General features: G+C 45.2%; 1 protein-coding gene across 5 annotated transcripts in view; it reads right to left on the reverse strand.

Moving 5' to 3' along the window:
* The window catches only part of SPOCD1 (SPOC domain containing 1), a 52,732-nt gene that overhangs the window by 27,324 nt on the left and 8,699 nt on the right, over positions 1–16,709 (reverse strand). For 2 of the 5 annotated variants that reach the window (XM_075604654.1, XM_075604653.1), the window contains exons 6-11: positions 10,842–11,222; positions 8,916–8,969; positions 6,720–6,878; positions 5,674–5,812; positions 1,069–1,228; positions 342–501 (exon numbers count right to left, since the gene is read on the reverse strand). In XM_075604654.1, coding sequence (XP_075460769.1) covers positions 342–501; positions 1,069–1,228; positions 5,674–5,812; positions 6,720–6,878; positions 8,916–8,969; positions 10,842–11,201 — 1,032 coding nt within the window. In that variant the 5' untranslated portion in view covers positions 11,202–11,222. Of the gene's footprint in view, positions 1–341; positions 502–1,068; positions 1,229–5,673; positions 5,813–6,719; positions 6,879–8,915; positions 8,970–10,841; positions 11,223–12,356; positions 12,424–12,449; positions 12,533–16,709 lie in introns of those variants that run through there. The other 3 variants (XM_075604656.1, XM_075604655.1, XM_075604657.1) reach the window with 3 other exon arrangements.

The following is a 16,709-nucleotide window of genomic DNA, read 5'->3' on the forward strand; positions in this document are numbered from 1 at the left end:
TATAGTGTGGGGAAAAGAGGTCCCTAAACCCTAAGCATAGGTAAATTAATTGAAATTGTTTTTACAAATCCATCTTTAAATAAGGAAATACGGCAGAAAAAGGACGCACAGCATCTCTAGCCCTCCCAGGCATTATTCCAACCATTCCTAATAACTTCTAATTCTCCACATGAGGTGTCTTCTTTATCTCTCCAAAAAGCTTCCTGTGCGTTCCCCCACAAATATAATCCTGCGTGTAGTATAGTACAGTGAAGAAATGTTAATTACAAATAAATGAGTATGGGGAAACGTGGCAGTTTGTAGCTGTATATACAAGCCAGGCTCGGTACGCGCCCTCTCACCTTGTTTTTGGGGTCTTTCAGATTGAAGAGTAGACTCCGGTACTTGTTCTTGTATCTGTGGTCAGCTCGCAGGAATAGCATGAACAGCTCACGCTCCACGTTCTCAGCCACGCAGCTGACCGTCTCCTCCCGCACGTCCAGATCCTGCGCCTCTTGAACTCTGAAAACGCAGAGGCTGCTCTCGCTAATCCGAACGTGGAAAGGGGAGATTCTGGTGATATGTGAAACCCTTAGATGCCAGAGGGTATACAAGTTAGTGGTATCTATGTCTATCGGGATAAGAGGGTGTCTACAGCACTACATTCCAGAAAAGGTCCATTTATAATCTCCTGTGTGCAGGACAGGAGTGGGTGTGAGAACTGTGAACCAGGGATGTATTGTACTGATGCAGCCACGAGTATTCGAACACTTGCCTGGGAAAATCTGGGGGAATACCCCAGTGATGCTGCAACATTTCTGTGACATTTCTGCAGACAGACTAATGGCCCATCGGATTAACACAGCGGGGGTCCCTGGCAGTCTCATTCAGTTTGAATGGGACTGCCAGGGACCCCCGCTGTGCTAATCCGATGGGCCATTAGTCTGTTTGCAGAAATGTCACAGCATTACTGGGGTATTCCCCCCAGATTTTCAAAGGCAAGTGTTCGGATACTCGTTGCTGCATCTGTAGTTAGACAGGAGTGACTCCGTCCACAGAGAACATTATGATTGGTTAAAGTGACGTTACCTTTTGAGCAGGACGTCACGCAGCGTCTGCACTGCAGTGACGCGCACCTCTTCAGGGAACATCACTGCAGCTGTCAGGGCAGAGCAGTACAATGCTTTCCCCTCTCCTTTATGAACGGGTTCCCTCTTTCTTTTATTTGCATGCCACTTTCTTTTCAGACCTGTCAGGAACACAAAACAACAAAAATACACAAAGATTGTAGATGTGACAAAAAGAAAACACTTTTAAAATTGTCAGACTCCGTGGAGATAAAATAAGAAAATATCTGGTGCAGTTTCTTGCACCAGAATTAGCCCAGTTTTGAAGATGCAGGGGTTTGATGACTAACCTACTTAATTGTGTAACTGGCACATATTGCTAAGTGGTACTGAGGTGTTAAGTGTTTACGCGACGTACTGGGACTACAGCGGTTTTGTAAATGAGGCCATCAGAGTTTCTATCAACACCCTGAGACACATAGAGATGTATTTACTAAAGACACCTGCCTGCAAAACTGGGGCAAACCCAGTACAAAGAAACGGCATGTAATTTATCAAGGAAAATGTATCCTATTGAAAGCAGTTGCAGATTTTCCCTTTATAAATCTGGCGCGGTTGTACTGGATTTGAGTCGGGAGACTTTAGTCAATAACCCCATTAGGGTTTTTTGTGTGCAGGAGAGTTGTGTGTGCATGCACCGGCTGGGGAGAGATTAAAAGGAGCCTTAGCATGGAAACAAATACATTCTGAGTTGTATACATTACAGTGGAAGGACAGAGAAGGGAGGCATGGTGGATAAATGTGTAAAACATTCTCTTTGCTCGTACAAAGGCCTTTGTTCCATGACTTTTATGAGCTGGAGAAGAAGAGGAGGATATATTCTGAGAGCAAAGCTAGTGAGTTTATTTAGGGACAACAGGGAGGGAGATCACATGGTCTGGCCACTTGTGGTTTAGGAACATTCTTTATGAGATATAAACACATCAAAACGACAAGGGAAATGGAAGACTTGAAACCTTGCCATCTTGACAAGGAGCGCGGAGAATACAAAAAAAACACCTATTAACAAATCACTCCGAGACACAGCAGCCCTCTCCAAATAGCTCATAAAACCACAATTCCTCTTTGCTTCCAGCAGTGACAGAAAATTATCCCTGGTAAATCCATTACTTTCTCACAACCTCGCTCGCCGTTTACCGAGGCAAAGAACTCCGGCACACTAAGGAATAAATCTGAGAGCAGCACGGGGGCAGAAGGTGAGCAGCAAGAAAAGCCAAACAAGGCATGGAAATGAATACAAATGAGTTAACAACAGCGATACTAGTGAAAAACACCAGCAAAAAAAGCTAAACTTATTCAAGCTAGTAGTCTTGCAAGGCCTCTCCTGTTCAGTGCTGACATGTTTCCTGTAAATAACACCATGCCCAGTTTGTGTTTACATTTCTCATGCCCTCCTTTACCCTTGTAGGTTTACTATCTCTAGGTAATTATCCCCCTTAAAAAAACGTGATCACGGCTGCAGAGGAAGTAAAATGCATGTCTTGCCTGATGTTAACCGGAAGTACTATACCTGCCATGATTAGTCTTGAGGATAATAAAATAAAGGAATAAAGTAAAACATGTACTTCCGTGTACTCCTGCCTCTGTACATCTCCAAACACACAAGTTAGATTGTAAGCTCTTCAGGGCACCCATTCCTATCTCCGCATGTTTACTTACATGTATTATGCACTTATTTGTAGTATGCGATTGGAAAGTGCAGCTGCATACATGCCTGGTGCTAGATACATGAAAAAAAACTCCAGATGTGAGCAGCAGAGCATAGTGCAAGAGAGGTATGAACCAGTGATGAATAGCAAGTATTTCTGCTCTAAGGCCAGTAACTTGGTCACCATAAAGCATGGGCGGCCAACTCCAGTCCTCAAGAGCTTCCAACGGGGCAAGTTTCCAGGATATCCCTGCTTCAGAACAGGTGGCTCAATAAGTGGCATAGCTAGATATGTGCGGGCACCCGGGCAAACATTTTTCCAGGGCCCCATTAATATTAATACGGACTGCAATTTTTTCTCCCTCCTTCCTCTCCATGATCCTCTCTCTGTCATCATCCCTCCTCATCAATCCCCCTCATCATCATCAGCTCTCTCCCTCATCATCAGCTCTCTCCTTCATCATCATCTCCATCAGCTCTCCCCGCATCATCAGATCTCCCCCTCATCATCATCAGATCTCCCCCCGCCCCCTCCTCCTCCATGCCTACTTGTGGTAATGGAGACAGGCGCGGGGAGATGGTATGCTGCAGCGGGCGACGGGCCCCCGGTGTTAAAGGATAAGCCGATAGAAGAATTGGCACTTGAGGCAGAGCAGGACGGCACGAGGTGAGGAGCGCGCTCTAGCAGCAGACACCGGAAGTAAGAAAGACTTCCGGGTCAGACCGCTGGTGAGCGCTCCTCCCTGTCGTCCTGCTCTGCCTCTGTAACAAGTGCTGATTCTTCTACCGGCTTATCCTTTAATGCCGGGGGCCACCGCCGCATACCATCTCCCCGCGCCTGTCTCTACAGGGTGGGGGAGAGCGTGCCCCTCAAGAGTGAGAGCCCCCGGGCTTTGCCCGGGCTATAGCTGCGCCCCTGGGCTCAATTGAAGACTGGGCCTCTGATTGAGCCACCTGTGCTGAAGCAGGGACTGATTGAGCCACCTGTGCTGGAAAAGGGATATCCTGAAAAAGTGATCCTATTGAGGACTGGAGTTGTCTACCCTGTAATAAAGGAATACTCCCGCCTGCTCTTTTCCATAGCACTTCTATTGTGTGCTTTGGCCTTCTTACTGAAACTTGCTTCTTCATGGAAACCTTCCTTTCATTTTATGCTACAGAATTCCACAAAGAGTCCCTCAAATTAATTTGCTCTTAACCCAGACATGTCACCTCTCTGATTATCTGTAAATCTCACTGACATGGGGTCAGTTTCTCTCATTTTTAGCCTCAGCATCTCACAGACTTCAATGGTGTCTGTCTGATAAAAGAAAAAACCCCCGCACTTTTTCATTATAATTACAGGGATTTTTTTGGCCCTGAACATTAATATCTCAGTGATGTAAGTCATACTGCTGAACATAAGTATGGGGGAAGAGACTGAGACTTGTTGTGCAAGAAGCAGAGTTGACAGGACAACCAGTCCTATAATGTTAGTAACACGTGGCTGCCTAATGATGTCTCTGTGCTCCCTTCAATGGGCAGACAACAGAAGTCCTGATGCTCTAATAATCCAGCACAGTGTCTGTGCTGCCGGCTGCAGTATCAGGATTAAGGGCCGTAGCTATTTATAGACAAGACAGGACTGTGCGCACTGACAGAGAGCCTGACGCCTCTTGTCTGTACCCGGGACACAGAGAGGCCAGTGAAGGCAGAGTGACAGCAGCAACTCATTGCACTGACACTAACACTCAATGATCTGTGGCTGAATCTGGCTGCACGGGATATAAATGTGTTATTCACAGTCTACAGGAGGCAACAAAATCCTATGGAGAGTTATACAAACCTAGCAGGAGGAATTAATTAACCCGTTCACCCCTGCAGGGGGCCTCAACACACTGACTTGCATACTGATGTGTGCAGCTTTGCAATGTGCTGTGTCAGAGCTTTCAAACAAGATTCAGAGTGGTATATATTTCAGTCCCAGTTATGTCTAGGTATAAAATATACCTCGAGCTCTAAAGTTAAAGCATTAAAGTTAAGAAAGTGAGTGCAGGAGATGTATCAGAGCAAAGAAAAGTGTGTTTTGGAGCAGTGTTTCCTTTTTTGCTTCCGGTAACTAGCGCGTTTCACACGTCTGGCATGCTGTGAAGCAGACAAGTTTACCCTGCCTCCAACCTGGTAGATGTTATTGTGCCAATAAAAAAAAAAAGAACAGGACAATGAAGATAGGCACAGAATTTGATCCCATTAAAATATGTGCGCTGGGTAGGTTCTCCTATTGACACATGAAATTACCAAGTGGTACATGCAGAGAAAAACTGGAGCAAGTAGCACGATACATTAAATCAAAAAAGAGCAAGATACCAATGCTTCTGTCCCAGTTCCACTCGAAAATTGCATTGATACATCTCTCTCAAGAAAAGAGTCAGATCAAACTCTCTGCTTAATCGGTTAGATTAATCTGTAAAACTCCAGCACAGTCTGATTATCAGATAAGGACATGAAATATTACAGTTCTTAAAGCTGCAGTCCAAGCAATATCCTGTTTTTTTTTTTTTTAAATAAATCAGTTCTGTACTATGAGAAAATACTTGTAGCATTTTTTTTCTTTTAGTGCATCAATTGTATCTAGTGACTGCCTTGTCACATGATCTTCCCCAGAGAACTTTGTCATATTAATATGCAAATGCATCAACTGACTGCAGAATACACCACTTCAGCCATTTAGTGAACCCCCGAGCCGAATCTTCGCCAATCGATCACAGGAGAATGGATCGATTGGTAACTAGCTAATTACTTATCATTGTGTGGATTGTATTCATGCACATAGTAAAGGAATTTTTTTTAATTTAAAAAACACAGCAGCTTGGACTGCTGCTTTAAGTGAGTTCTGTTCTCAGAGTATGTCTTTGTCAGACAGGCAGGGATTTCACTCACACCCAGGCTCTGTCACCACTGGCCGGTGGCTCCTCACTGTCCTCTCCTTGAACAAATGTGCTCCGTACGGCCTAAAGAGACCCCTGGCATCTTCACTTGTCATGGAGGGAATGTCATCGCTGTCAAGTCTCTCCTGGTGCTAGAGGGGAAAAGTCCAGATATTAAAAGATACGATGAAACAACGCTTTCATTTAATGGAGCGGTCTGCAGCACACTGCTATCTAAGGCTGCGTCCATAGATGGACCAGCCGTGCTGAGGCGTGCAGACGCTCCGCGCTGAGCCCCTGCATCCTCAATGAGGATGCCTTGAGAGGGGGCTCACGCGAGCGTCCGCAGGCGTGCTGAAGAGTTGGAGGTTTCAGCCGAGCGCCAAGCTGTTTTTCAGCGCGTTGTCGGCTGAAAACCTCCAATCACAGCACAGCAGCGTCAACGTCACGGCGCCGTGACGTCGGCGCCGTGACATTGACGTCAGTGCGTCGCGGGCGATTGGCCCAGCGACGTCACTGCCCCGCCTCCAACCACCTCCCCCCGGCTCCCCCCGCGCACGCTGGCTCGCCTGCAAGTCCGAACAATCGCGCTGACTGAAGCAGGCGAGCCTCAGCGTTAGCTCGCCTCCGCTCTCCCCACCCCTCTATGGCCCGGGTCTAACCCTGAAAGGGATAAAAGCAATCTGCACTGTACAATCCCCCCCCTCCCGTTAACAGTTATGTACCCCCTCTGGAAGCATAAGTGTAAAAGTCACATATTTTATTTTCTCTGAACATGGGGACCTATGTTTCAAAGTCTCACAGCTGGAAAACTGAGACAAAAAAACAACACCAGCTTTGTCAAAGAAAACCGTATCCCCGGAAACCAGTGCGATTTTCCTCTCTAATTTATGTAGCCCAGAGACTTTGATAAATTACTCCTTCAGTATCTCAAGAATGTAAAATGTCATAAAAACAGGAACCAAGAGATTGGGACCAGCAGATTCAAATATACAAAAAAAAAACATTATTCTATCAGGCAACGTGTGGCTGCTTTAAATCGTTCTTGCTACTTCATACATTTGATGTATCTGAGCTCCTCTGTTGGTCCTCTGCAGGCAAGATCTGGGGACACAGCTCTGCTGGTTCTAAAAAGTCCTCCAGCTCTTCCAGCCTGTGCACCTCTCCGGAACCTGCCCCCCAGGTCCCCAGGAGTCTGTACAGGGATTCATCTCTCTTCTGTGAGGTGGACAGAAGAGAGTCTTTAGAAGAGGGAGAGAGCAGGGACTGTTTATGTCAAGAAAACAGAAATCACAGTTTATAGCGGGAGCACCAGTCCATCATATATAACAATCGATGCTTATGGACTGTGCAGTATATAGAACACTGCAAACTGATGTCTATAGACTGTGCATCATATACAGTATGAAACAGCAGACCGATGTCCAAAACTCTATATAATATAGCAAACTAATGTTTAGCATACACTCAACCCTGGAAAGTAATATCTATAGATAGTGCATTATATATAATTCTGCAAACTGAGGTCTATATACACTACAAGATAAATAACAAAGCAATTTGAAGTCTGTGCATTTCAATATGTACTGTATAATATAACAAACTGACATCTACAGTATTTGACATGATATCTAAATTTGGTCAAAGGGCCCACGAACATACACCAAAAGTTATAAGGGGCTGGCACGCGGCAAACATGATTACCCCACTCCAGAGACAGCGTCACTTCTCACAGAGTGGCCAACTTGGTGGGACTGCTTAAATGATGTGATGTATAGTTTCGCTCTGATTGAAAGGACCCCGAGATGTCTCTGCACACCGCTTCTACTCCATGACGGACAAGCACTGCATCTGCCCCGGTGCTGCATCTCCAACTCCCTGAGCGTTATACTATACAGACCGAAGCGACCAAGACGTTTTTGGCTGCAATTTCACATTTAAGCCAATGGGGAATTTAGCGTGAAAACGTCCCAATTGGTCGCCTCGGCGGATAAAGAATAAGCCCCTTAGTGTCTCATTAAAGAAATATGCAGATTTGTTTAACCCAGTTGTGGCAACCCTGAGGGCAGACCACCCCCTCCTCGCTTCGACACTTGCACACATACCCCTTTCTTACACACTCCACATTCACCCTCACACATTATACTCACTCTTATACTCAACACACACTCCACATTTATTCCCACTTCTCGTAAAAGCACTCACCCTTTCTTAAATCATAAACAGCACATTCCCCTTCCTTCTCTTACTTTCACCGCTTACTTCCCTTCACGCCACAAAAAGCACTAGCCTCCCTCACCCTCCCCACACAAAACACACACACACAAATCAATCACACTCTCCTCCCCACGCACACACAAATGCCTCACCCCTCTCACCTTCCCACACACCTCAAACATGTCAGATCATCAGTGGTTGCATCCTGCATTGTCTGGAGATGTAGAGGCTCCTCTATCGCGGGCTGAGGAGGGACACATTGCAGCCTCTACGTCTCCAGGCAGCACTGGAGGTGCCCACTGAGCAGCCAAGTGAGTTTTTTTCAATGGGGCCGTGGCACCCTTGGGAGAGGGTCGTGGCATACCACTGTCCCTGGCACCCTGGTTGAGAAACACTGGTTTTCCCCCATCATATCCGGAGTAGCCTGCAACTCACTGTGACATACAATGTATATAGCAAGTAACGCACTGCTGGCCCCTCTGTGAACAAACTTATTAAGATAATATTCTCCTTTGCAGCCATCCCCTTGCTCCTGAGAAAAAATATGTTTTTGTATTTGTTTTACTATTGTGAAGTGCATCTGTTTTGAGATCTAGTGACATGAACCTCTTTACATTCGGCAGCTGCGATCTTGAAATATCCTTTGAGAATTTTAAAAATGAAAATGAAAAATGGCAGCTGTCAGTCACCCATACAGTATTAGGCCAACAGAGGTAGCCATGTTAATCCCTCCTGAGAGAGAACTAATAATTTTAAAAAAAGCGAAAAATGTCTTAATACACAGTAGAATAGGTTACTACTTCAATTTTAATTTGTGAGGGAATTGATGCTTTTATTACATTTAATTAAATGTAAATGCTGTATTACTGTATACACAGGATTCCCTGTTTTGGGGTCAGTTAATTGTAAATCTTTTAACCTATCACTGCAAACAATAACATAACCTTGACATAGTTGTTTTTGCAACAACACATATGAACCAAATACATAATGCAAAAGAACAACAGACAGAAAATGGTAAATAATAAATAAACATACATAATATACAAGTTTGACACCATTCGGCTGACGAACAGAACATTTATCTTCATCCTGGGGCGCAAAAAAAGTAAGAATATTGTCATATAACCACAGACCTAAATACATAATATATTTTTGTTTATTTATTTATTTTTAAATATTTCCCTTGAAAGATATGGACAAGGAAAATCATTAGTGTAAGCAGTCGCATTTAAGCGTAGATCCCACAACACAGTTAATATAGTCAGGTACATCAGAGGCAGTGCCATTTAGTCAAAGTGAACTAAAAGGAGTGACATATTTAAGGGGTTAACTCGTAAGTGAGTCATATTTTATATATATATTGAGACAAGTAGAATTTTCTGAATAATTATTCAAATTCGGTTGCTTCCACCCCTTCCTCTAGTTATTCCCTTTATTCTTCTTTATATGTAATTATGATGCCTCAATAGCAAAGCAGCTGTAATATGATGACAGCAAGTGACTGATAAGATAGTGAATTACAGTAAATTACAATGTTCCCATTGCAATGGGGGGAGGGGAAACATTCAAAGGGACACAAAGATGTGTAATTGGATTATTACATCCTTTTAAAAGAGACCAATTATATTGGTTAAGTCTACATTAATTATTTTTCTATCTTGTACTGCCTCTTTAAAAACAGCAATATGGCCTGCCTGGTTAAAAAAACATAATAGGGAGCATACAAAGTGCTGCTGGCAGCGAAAGGGTAAAAAATGCCTGTTTGCCCCAACTGGTGCTACATGTGCACCACTGTACACTTATATTCCGCTTCCTGCACTCTCTCATCACTTATAGTTACTTCCCAAAAAGAGAGATTTCTGTTCCTCTGGTTCCCAATTCCCCCCTCGAGTCACACCAGATGCACATGTGACCGCTGAGCAGTAAACCTGTGGCCCCTACAGCCTGTTTGAATATGTATTCTGTACCTTTAAATGCTGCATCTTTCCTGTAGACCTTGGCAGGTTATGTCATATCTTAGGGCGGTGGCCAACTCCAATCCTCAAGGGCCACCAACAGGTCAGATTTTAAGGAAATCCCTGCTTCAGTACAGGTGACTCAATCAGTGGCTCACTCAGAATGACTGGGGCTAAGATTATGGTCGGCGCGCAACAGAGCACATGGCATCGCGCGCCTGTCGCCCCCGAGCGATGGGGGAACTGAGCTGGAGGCGATGGGGAGGCGTGGCGGATGTGTCAACAGGCTGGTTCATCCTCATTGGCTGAACCAGACACGGGACGCGGAAAAACAAAATAGTTTGTCTTGTGAAAACATTTCCGCGCGGTCGCTCTGCATCGCGCCCATTATGGACGGCCCGTAAAGCTGCCAGACTTTGTTCTCGCAGCGCACGAAATCGCACACACCATCACGCTTACTTACCCACCTGTACTTAAGCAGGGATATCCTTAAAACCTGGCCTGTTGGTGGCCCTTAAGGACTGGAGTTGGCCACTCATCTTAGTGGACGAAGTAACGAGGAAATTGAAAAGCAAATTGACGCATGGAGGCATCTTGTGTCTTGCATCACTGAATATTTTGCTTCAGAGAGGGGAGTGTCAATTGATATGTAGAGGAGGGTCCAAGACACTTATTATAATGCGATATTCTGCAACTATGTTCTTCCCTTTTACAGAATATAAAATATGACATTTAAACATGTTTCATATCTGCTGCAAAAGCAAAAAGAATACAATGCATCACAGCAAACATTCCTGTGTATTAATACATCTCTCCTTCACTGTGTTACAGTGGATTATAAATGTAAATGCCGTGTTTTAGCTCATGCAGATAGGGCTAGTTTTGTTGGGTAAGCCCGAGTTCCTGTACCTTTTAAATTATATATAATAGGTTAGATATAAATAAAGGTTCTTCTTTGGCTAGGGTCTGGTACCTTTCTTCCCCAGCCCCCTTCAATGTCACTCACATTAATGACAGGGCAGAGCGTGTCAGCGCTCACCACCCACAGCATCTTTCTTGTGCACTGCGGGGCTCTATCCTCAGGTGTCCTGCCCTCTGGAGGAACGGCACCCCAGAGGCTGCTGCCCTCTGCTGGATCCTCTGTCTCTCTCTTAGATATGAAGTCTAGCGATTCCCCCGGGGGCATGAGCCTTATATCGGGGGCCTGGTCATTCCAGTTGTCAGGAAGATCTATCTGGAACCTCTCGAAGAACCCCTGAGAGCTCTGACCTCCAGGCTCCTGCAGTGATCCTGCAGGGGGCTCAGCCTGTGTTCCTTTGTGAGTTGGTGTCACGATGAGTGCAGGAGCTTTATGAACCAACTCCATGCTCAGCACTTTTTATATACCCTGTAATACAACAAAATATCACCCTGTGGTACCGCATGTTACCCCCGGTAATAACACTGTGCTTGATCATGCTGCATGTTACGCCCTCTAATAACACTGCACTAGAACAGGGGTGCGCAAACTGGGGGGCGCGGTGGTTAGAGGCCCCGCACTCTTCCCCAAGGCATTTAAATTAAATGCCGGGGGACAACGCAAGGCCTCTGTAAATTCCCTTACTTTGGCTTCGGGCGATGAGTAGCCATGGCAACGTGGTACGGGGGTCACGTGATGTTTTGCCATGGCAACATGACGTCACATGACACCAGAGCCAAGGTAAGGGGGGGGGGCGAGCAGACAGGGGGGCGCAGACTGAAAAGTTTGCGCACCCCTGCTCTAGAATATTGCATAGTATCCCCCTGTAATAACACTGCTCTAAAATACTGCATGTTACCCTCTATATAATAATTCGTTATATAACCACCCAACAGCATTATCATTGTCACCCCCTGAACACATAGGCTGTATTATCCCCTGCAGTAAACATCATATTTTCCCTCTATAGCATATTGAGGCACAATGAGTCCCTGTCCTGCAGAGCTTACAATCTATGATTTTGGTGCCTGAGGCACATGGAGATAAACTAACTTGCCCAAGGAGCCGACACTGGGAACCATACCAGTTTCACCCACTTCAAAGGCAGTGACATCACTCAATCCCTATAATATCCCACTCTGTGTTACCACACCCTGTTATATCACCCTTTCCCTATAACCTGTAACCGCGTCCCTGGTGCTGGTGTTATATCACCCTGGCTTCCTCCTATTAACACCCATTCATTTCACACCCGGCTGTCATAACACAGCCTCCAATACCACTCCCTGACATATCTGCCCACCATAACACCCCTCACACTTTGTTATATTAAACACCTTTATCACACGACATATCACCCCTCACAGTATCACCCTTACCCCGCTATATAAACCGATTCCCCCCCAACAAAAGCCTAGTAATAATATCACCCTCTTCACCCTGATATTCTCTCCTCCCCACGGTGATATCCCCCCCTTCACCCCGTTACACCCCCTCTCCCCGGTTATATCACTTCCTTCATTATTACATCCCAATAACCTCCGGTCACATCACTCTCTTCACCATGTTTCATTCTCTACTCTCGGATATACCACCACGTCACACCCTCTCCCTCCTGTTATATCCCCCTCCCCCGGCTATATCACCCCAGTTCACCTTGTCACACCCCTTTTCCCGCCTCACACCTCACGCGCCACTTCTCTTCCCGCCAGCGCCCGGCACGAGGGTCTCCTTCGCTCACGTGACGTCAGCTCGGGCCCCGCCCTATCCCGCGAGTCACGTGGTGCCCACGCGGACATGTACTAAAAACTCAACCCCCCAACCTTATTATTGTCATTGCATCATTGATATAGATGCAGTGGGGAGGTTCTCGGGTACTCTGCCCAGCAACACATGTTAAATATATATTGCACATTCGTCTTTGCATTGTGTGTTCTAGGCAAATACATTATACTGAGTCCTAATTCCCACATAGTCATTATTAATCAGTGTATTTTAATTCCCGGGAGGGGAAGTCATGATGATTATTATTATTATTATTATTAAGCTGTGTATTCTAATTGTCAGGATGTCCGTGTGTATTTATGTGCTTTATTGTTTGTCATTTCTGACCAAATGCATTCTTGTAACCTTAGCTCTTCCATTAATATTATTTATTAGCGCTTTCATTATTTATTAGCTCTTCCATTATTATGCATTATTAAGCAGCATGTCTTCTTACTCCTGACCCCATACAGTGCAGGGAAGTCACACTCATAATCATTGGGTAATCCTGTTAACAGTCTGTCACCTCTCTGAGCTCATAATCTGTTTAAATAGCATTCCCCTCATCTGATGATAAACCCTCTGTATCTGGGGACTTAGATCTGATCATGAACATTTCCTGTAAAGTGATACACACCCGTCCATCTTTAGGATTGTAAACTCATGGGAGCACTTCACATTGTACTGCACTGTGGTATAGGTCAGCAATTTATAGATCGGCAATATTAGACCATGAGTTTAGTTCATTTTCATTTTTTGGGGTTAGAATGAGGATAGTTCTCCCTGGCGCACAAACAGTCCTGGGTGTTCCCAATCTGTGTAATTTTCATGTGCATGTGTGGGGGGGGGAAAGAAAAACAGACAAAGCGTAACTGCGTCAAGCATTATTTGGGGAACAGAATCTTGCTGATTGACAACTCACTTTTCACGTGTCTTTTAACCAGCATGTAGTCTTATTTAGAGTGGTGCCACAATCATCACTTTAAAACAGCGATGTAAAAACTCAACTATTTGCTTGAAAAATCTCTACCCACATAAAAAACATGCAATGGAATCTAGTGCAGTTCGTCTTGAAAAATGTATTTAAACATGAATACAAAGGTAAGTATCACATTCACAATTTGAACATTTTGGGGGCGCCAGGATGGTAAAACTGCATACACCAGCTGCCTGGGCTGAGTCCTCAGTGGTTCCGGACAATGATCGCTCCCTCCACCTCTCCTTCCATCTCGCACAGCAGGACGTCTCGACTCTCCCGTGCTCTCGCGTCCGCCAGGTGACATCACAGAGCTTCAATGAGAACTCAGACTAGCGTCCCTATTAGCTGGAGATGGTCTTTGCAAGCACCCAGAAGAAACGCTCTCACCCTACGCGTTTCACAACTCTACAGGTTGCTTCCATACGGGGTCATGATAGTGGCACCCCCCTAAATAAGACTATATGCTGGCTAAAAGACATATCAAATGTTAGTTGTCAATCAGCAAGATTCTGTGAGAGTTGCCCAAAGCATGCTTGACTCCGTTACGATATGTCCATTTTTGTTTTTTTCCCACACATGCATTCCTCCCCTGATGACGCGTGGCTTAACACACAAAACGTGCGTCGGATAGAAGAGGCGTCACAACGCTGACATCAGTGGAGCGGCAACACATCCATGGACTACCCCCACTATACGGTTGTATACGGGTGCCTTTTTTCCGCTCTCGTTGAGAATCTGTGTGGTTGAGAATCTGTGTGGTTCATACATTGGCAGTGCTGTAACGACATCAAAAATATGTCAGTGGAATGCGTTCTCCTTGGATGGGACAGACAGGACATTGACGTAGGGATACACTAGTTAGGGCATCCAGCAGTTACAGTAAGGTCAGCGGCGCCAAGAAGCAGTCGCCTTGGATCGCACGGACCCATCTCCAGAACTCCGCAAGAGCACCCCCCCCCTCCTCCCCCTCCCACCCTCTGTGTCCTCCCCCCAGTCCGGTGAGTCCAGTATGTCTTGTCTTGCTTCCCTTTATGTCGTTTGTCTGATGCTGTTATTGTTGACGGCTGTTAAAAGTGGACTATCTGTAATGTACGCCTATGGGAGGTGAGTTTCTGTATACCTGATATCCACAAATAAAAAATGAAAGTTGAAAAAAAAAAATATGTCAGTGGACTATTAATACCTGTTATATGCCACAGGAATATTGACAAGTAATAACAGCTGGCTACAACACTGTGGACTGCCTGCATAATCTATGTATATACACTCTTTCACCACATTATGCCCTTTCTGATACATAGGGGGTCCATATGAAGGCTCAGTCTCACAGATACCTATATATAGTGAGACACTAATTACCTTCCATTTATTAAGTGTATTATACATACCAATATTGTCACTAATTAGGTCATTTCTCCTACACCGACCTATATATCGGTTCATATGTACCCTACCTAGCACTAGGCTATAATGGTGTCTGTGATCTATTGTGTTTACAAGACAGTCTGATATTTATACATGTAACCCTGTTTCCCCCACCCAATCTCACATAGGGTGTCCTAGGGTGTCTAAAGCTCAGGCTACATGTCTCTGTGTGGTGCACACCTGCTGGCAACAGGGGGCCCTGAGTTTCCCGTGATGACATGGGGGATAACAGGACAGGCTTCTGGGGTTGTGCCTCAGTCTTCTCTACTGGTGCAGCGCCTCCATCTCCTGCAGCCCTCAGCAGTATGGGGTGAAGTATCCACAGAAGAAATACCTTCCCCTCCTCCTGATACACTTCACTCTCAGGCAGGAGTTTCCATAAAAGTGCAATCTCTTTATTGTCCTTTCTTATTCACAGCAGACAGTTGCACAGCAGGCTGTCCTCCTTTAGGATGTCCCTGACACCACTCCAGGCCTAGGGCCACCCAGAGTGGGTCTAGCTCTTCCCCCTACCCCCTAAGCAGGGAAGGAGGTATGGGGTGTGCACTCTCCCTCCCCGGAGGGAGGCCTCAAGCTAGCCAGTCCTGGCAGCTCAGTCTATGCCACCAAATCTCAAAGACCACACTGACTGACTTCTCCAACTGACACTAAATAGAAAGTGGCCATACCCTTAGTAGCTCCAACAGGCACCGCCCCTGTGTCTCTTGATTGGACACAGAGTCTGGTGACCTGCCTTCACTGCCAGTGTATTACCTGACGTGGGGGAAACCCATGATTACTCCTGGCAAACCTGCCCTGACGCAGGGATTACTGCCAGGAGGATAGCATAACCCAAATTTACCAGGGCTACATACTATTGCATGATATCCATTTCTACACCACCCTGAGTACTGCACAGAGATATTATTAGGTCACCTATCAGGGAGAGCCCTGACTGTATTTTATACACATTACATACCTTGATTATCTACTCCAAAATAGGATGTGGTATAGACTATACTGAGATATATATATATATATATATCAGTGATAACTACATACATATACCTATACGTGTGATATTGATCTCAGTATACTACCATGTTGCCACACCACTACGGGGATTTTAAGATTCCACTGTAAATATTATCACATTGTGTATATTGTTTTGATGTAATAAATTGTTAAAATAAAATAATAAGTGTAGCTGATCCTCTAAGTCACATGACTGGCTATATAGACACTATCTCCTGGACCTACATAGTCCTATATATCTTGATTCTACTCACATTGAGTGCAACTTAGGGTTTCTATTTTGATCCTCTTTGGATCAACCTTGCCCATTGAGTTGTCAATCAGCAAGGTTCTGTGAGAGTTGCCCAACGCATGCATGCTTGACGCTGTCACGCTATATATATTTTTCTTTTTCCCCCACACGTACATGAAAATTCGAGTGGACGACTGTGATGGTGAAGGGGTAAGCAGGCTCACTAATAAAGGTTAAGCCCACTTGGTTGCCCCTGATCCGTCTTTTGGGGTCCAAGAATTTCAGCTCTTGGACCCGACTGTCGTATATGCATTACTGTGACGGTGTGTCAAATTATGCGACAATAAAGAATTTCTGTGTTTTTACCTTTCCAGGGGTGCTGGGACCAGGAGATTGCTAGGCTATGAGTTTCAGAGTGGCTTTGACGGAGGAAGTCTTTGCAGATTGTAGGTAATGTAGCGGGGTTCCTGAGTTACAGTATACCCCAAAGATGTACCCGGGA

The sequence above is a fragment of the Ascaphus truei genome, chromosome 6 (genome assembly GCF_040206685.1).
Source record: "Ascaphus truei isolate aAscTru1 chromosome 6, aAscTru1.hap1, whole genome shotgun sequence".
NCBI classification, from domain to species: domain Eukaryota; kingdom Metazoa; phylum Chordata; class Amphibia; order Anura; family Ascaphidae; genus Ascaphus; species Ascaphus truei.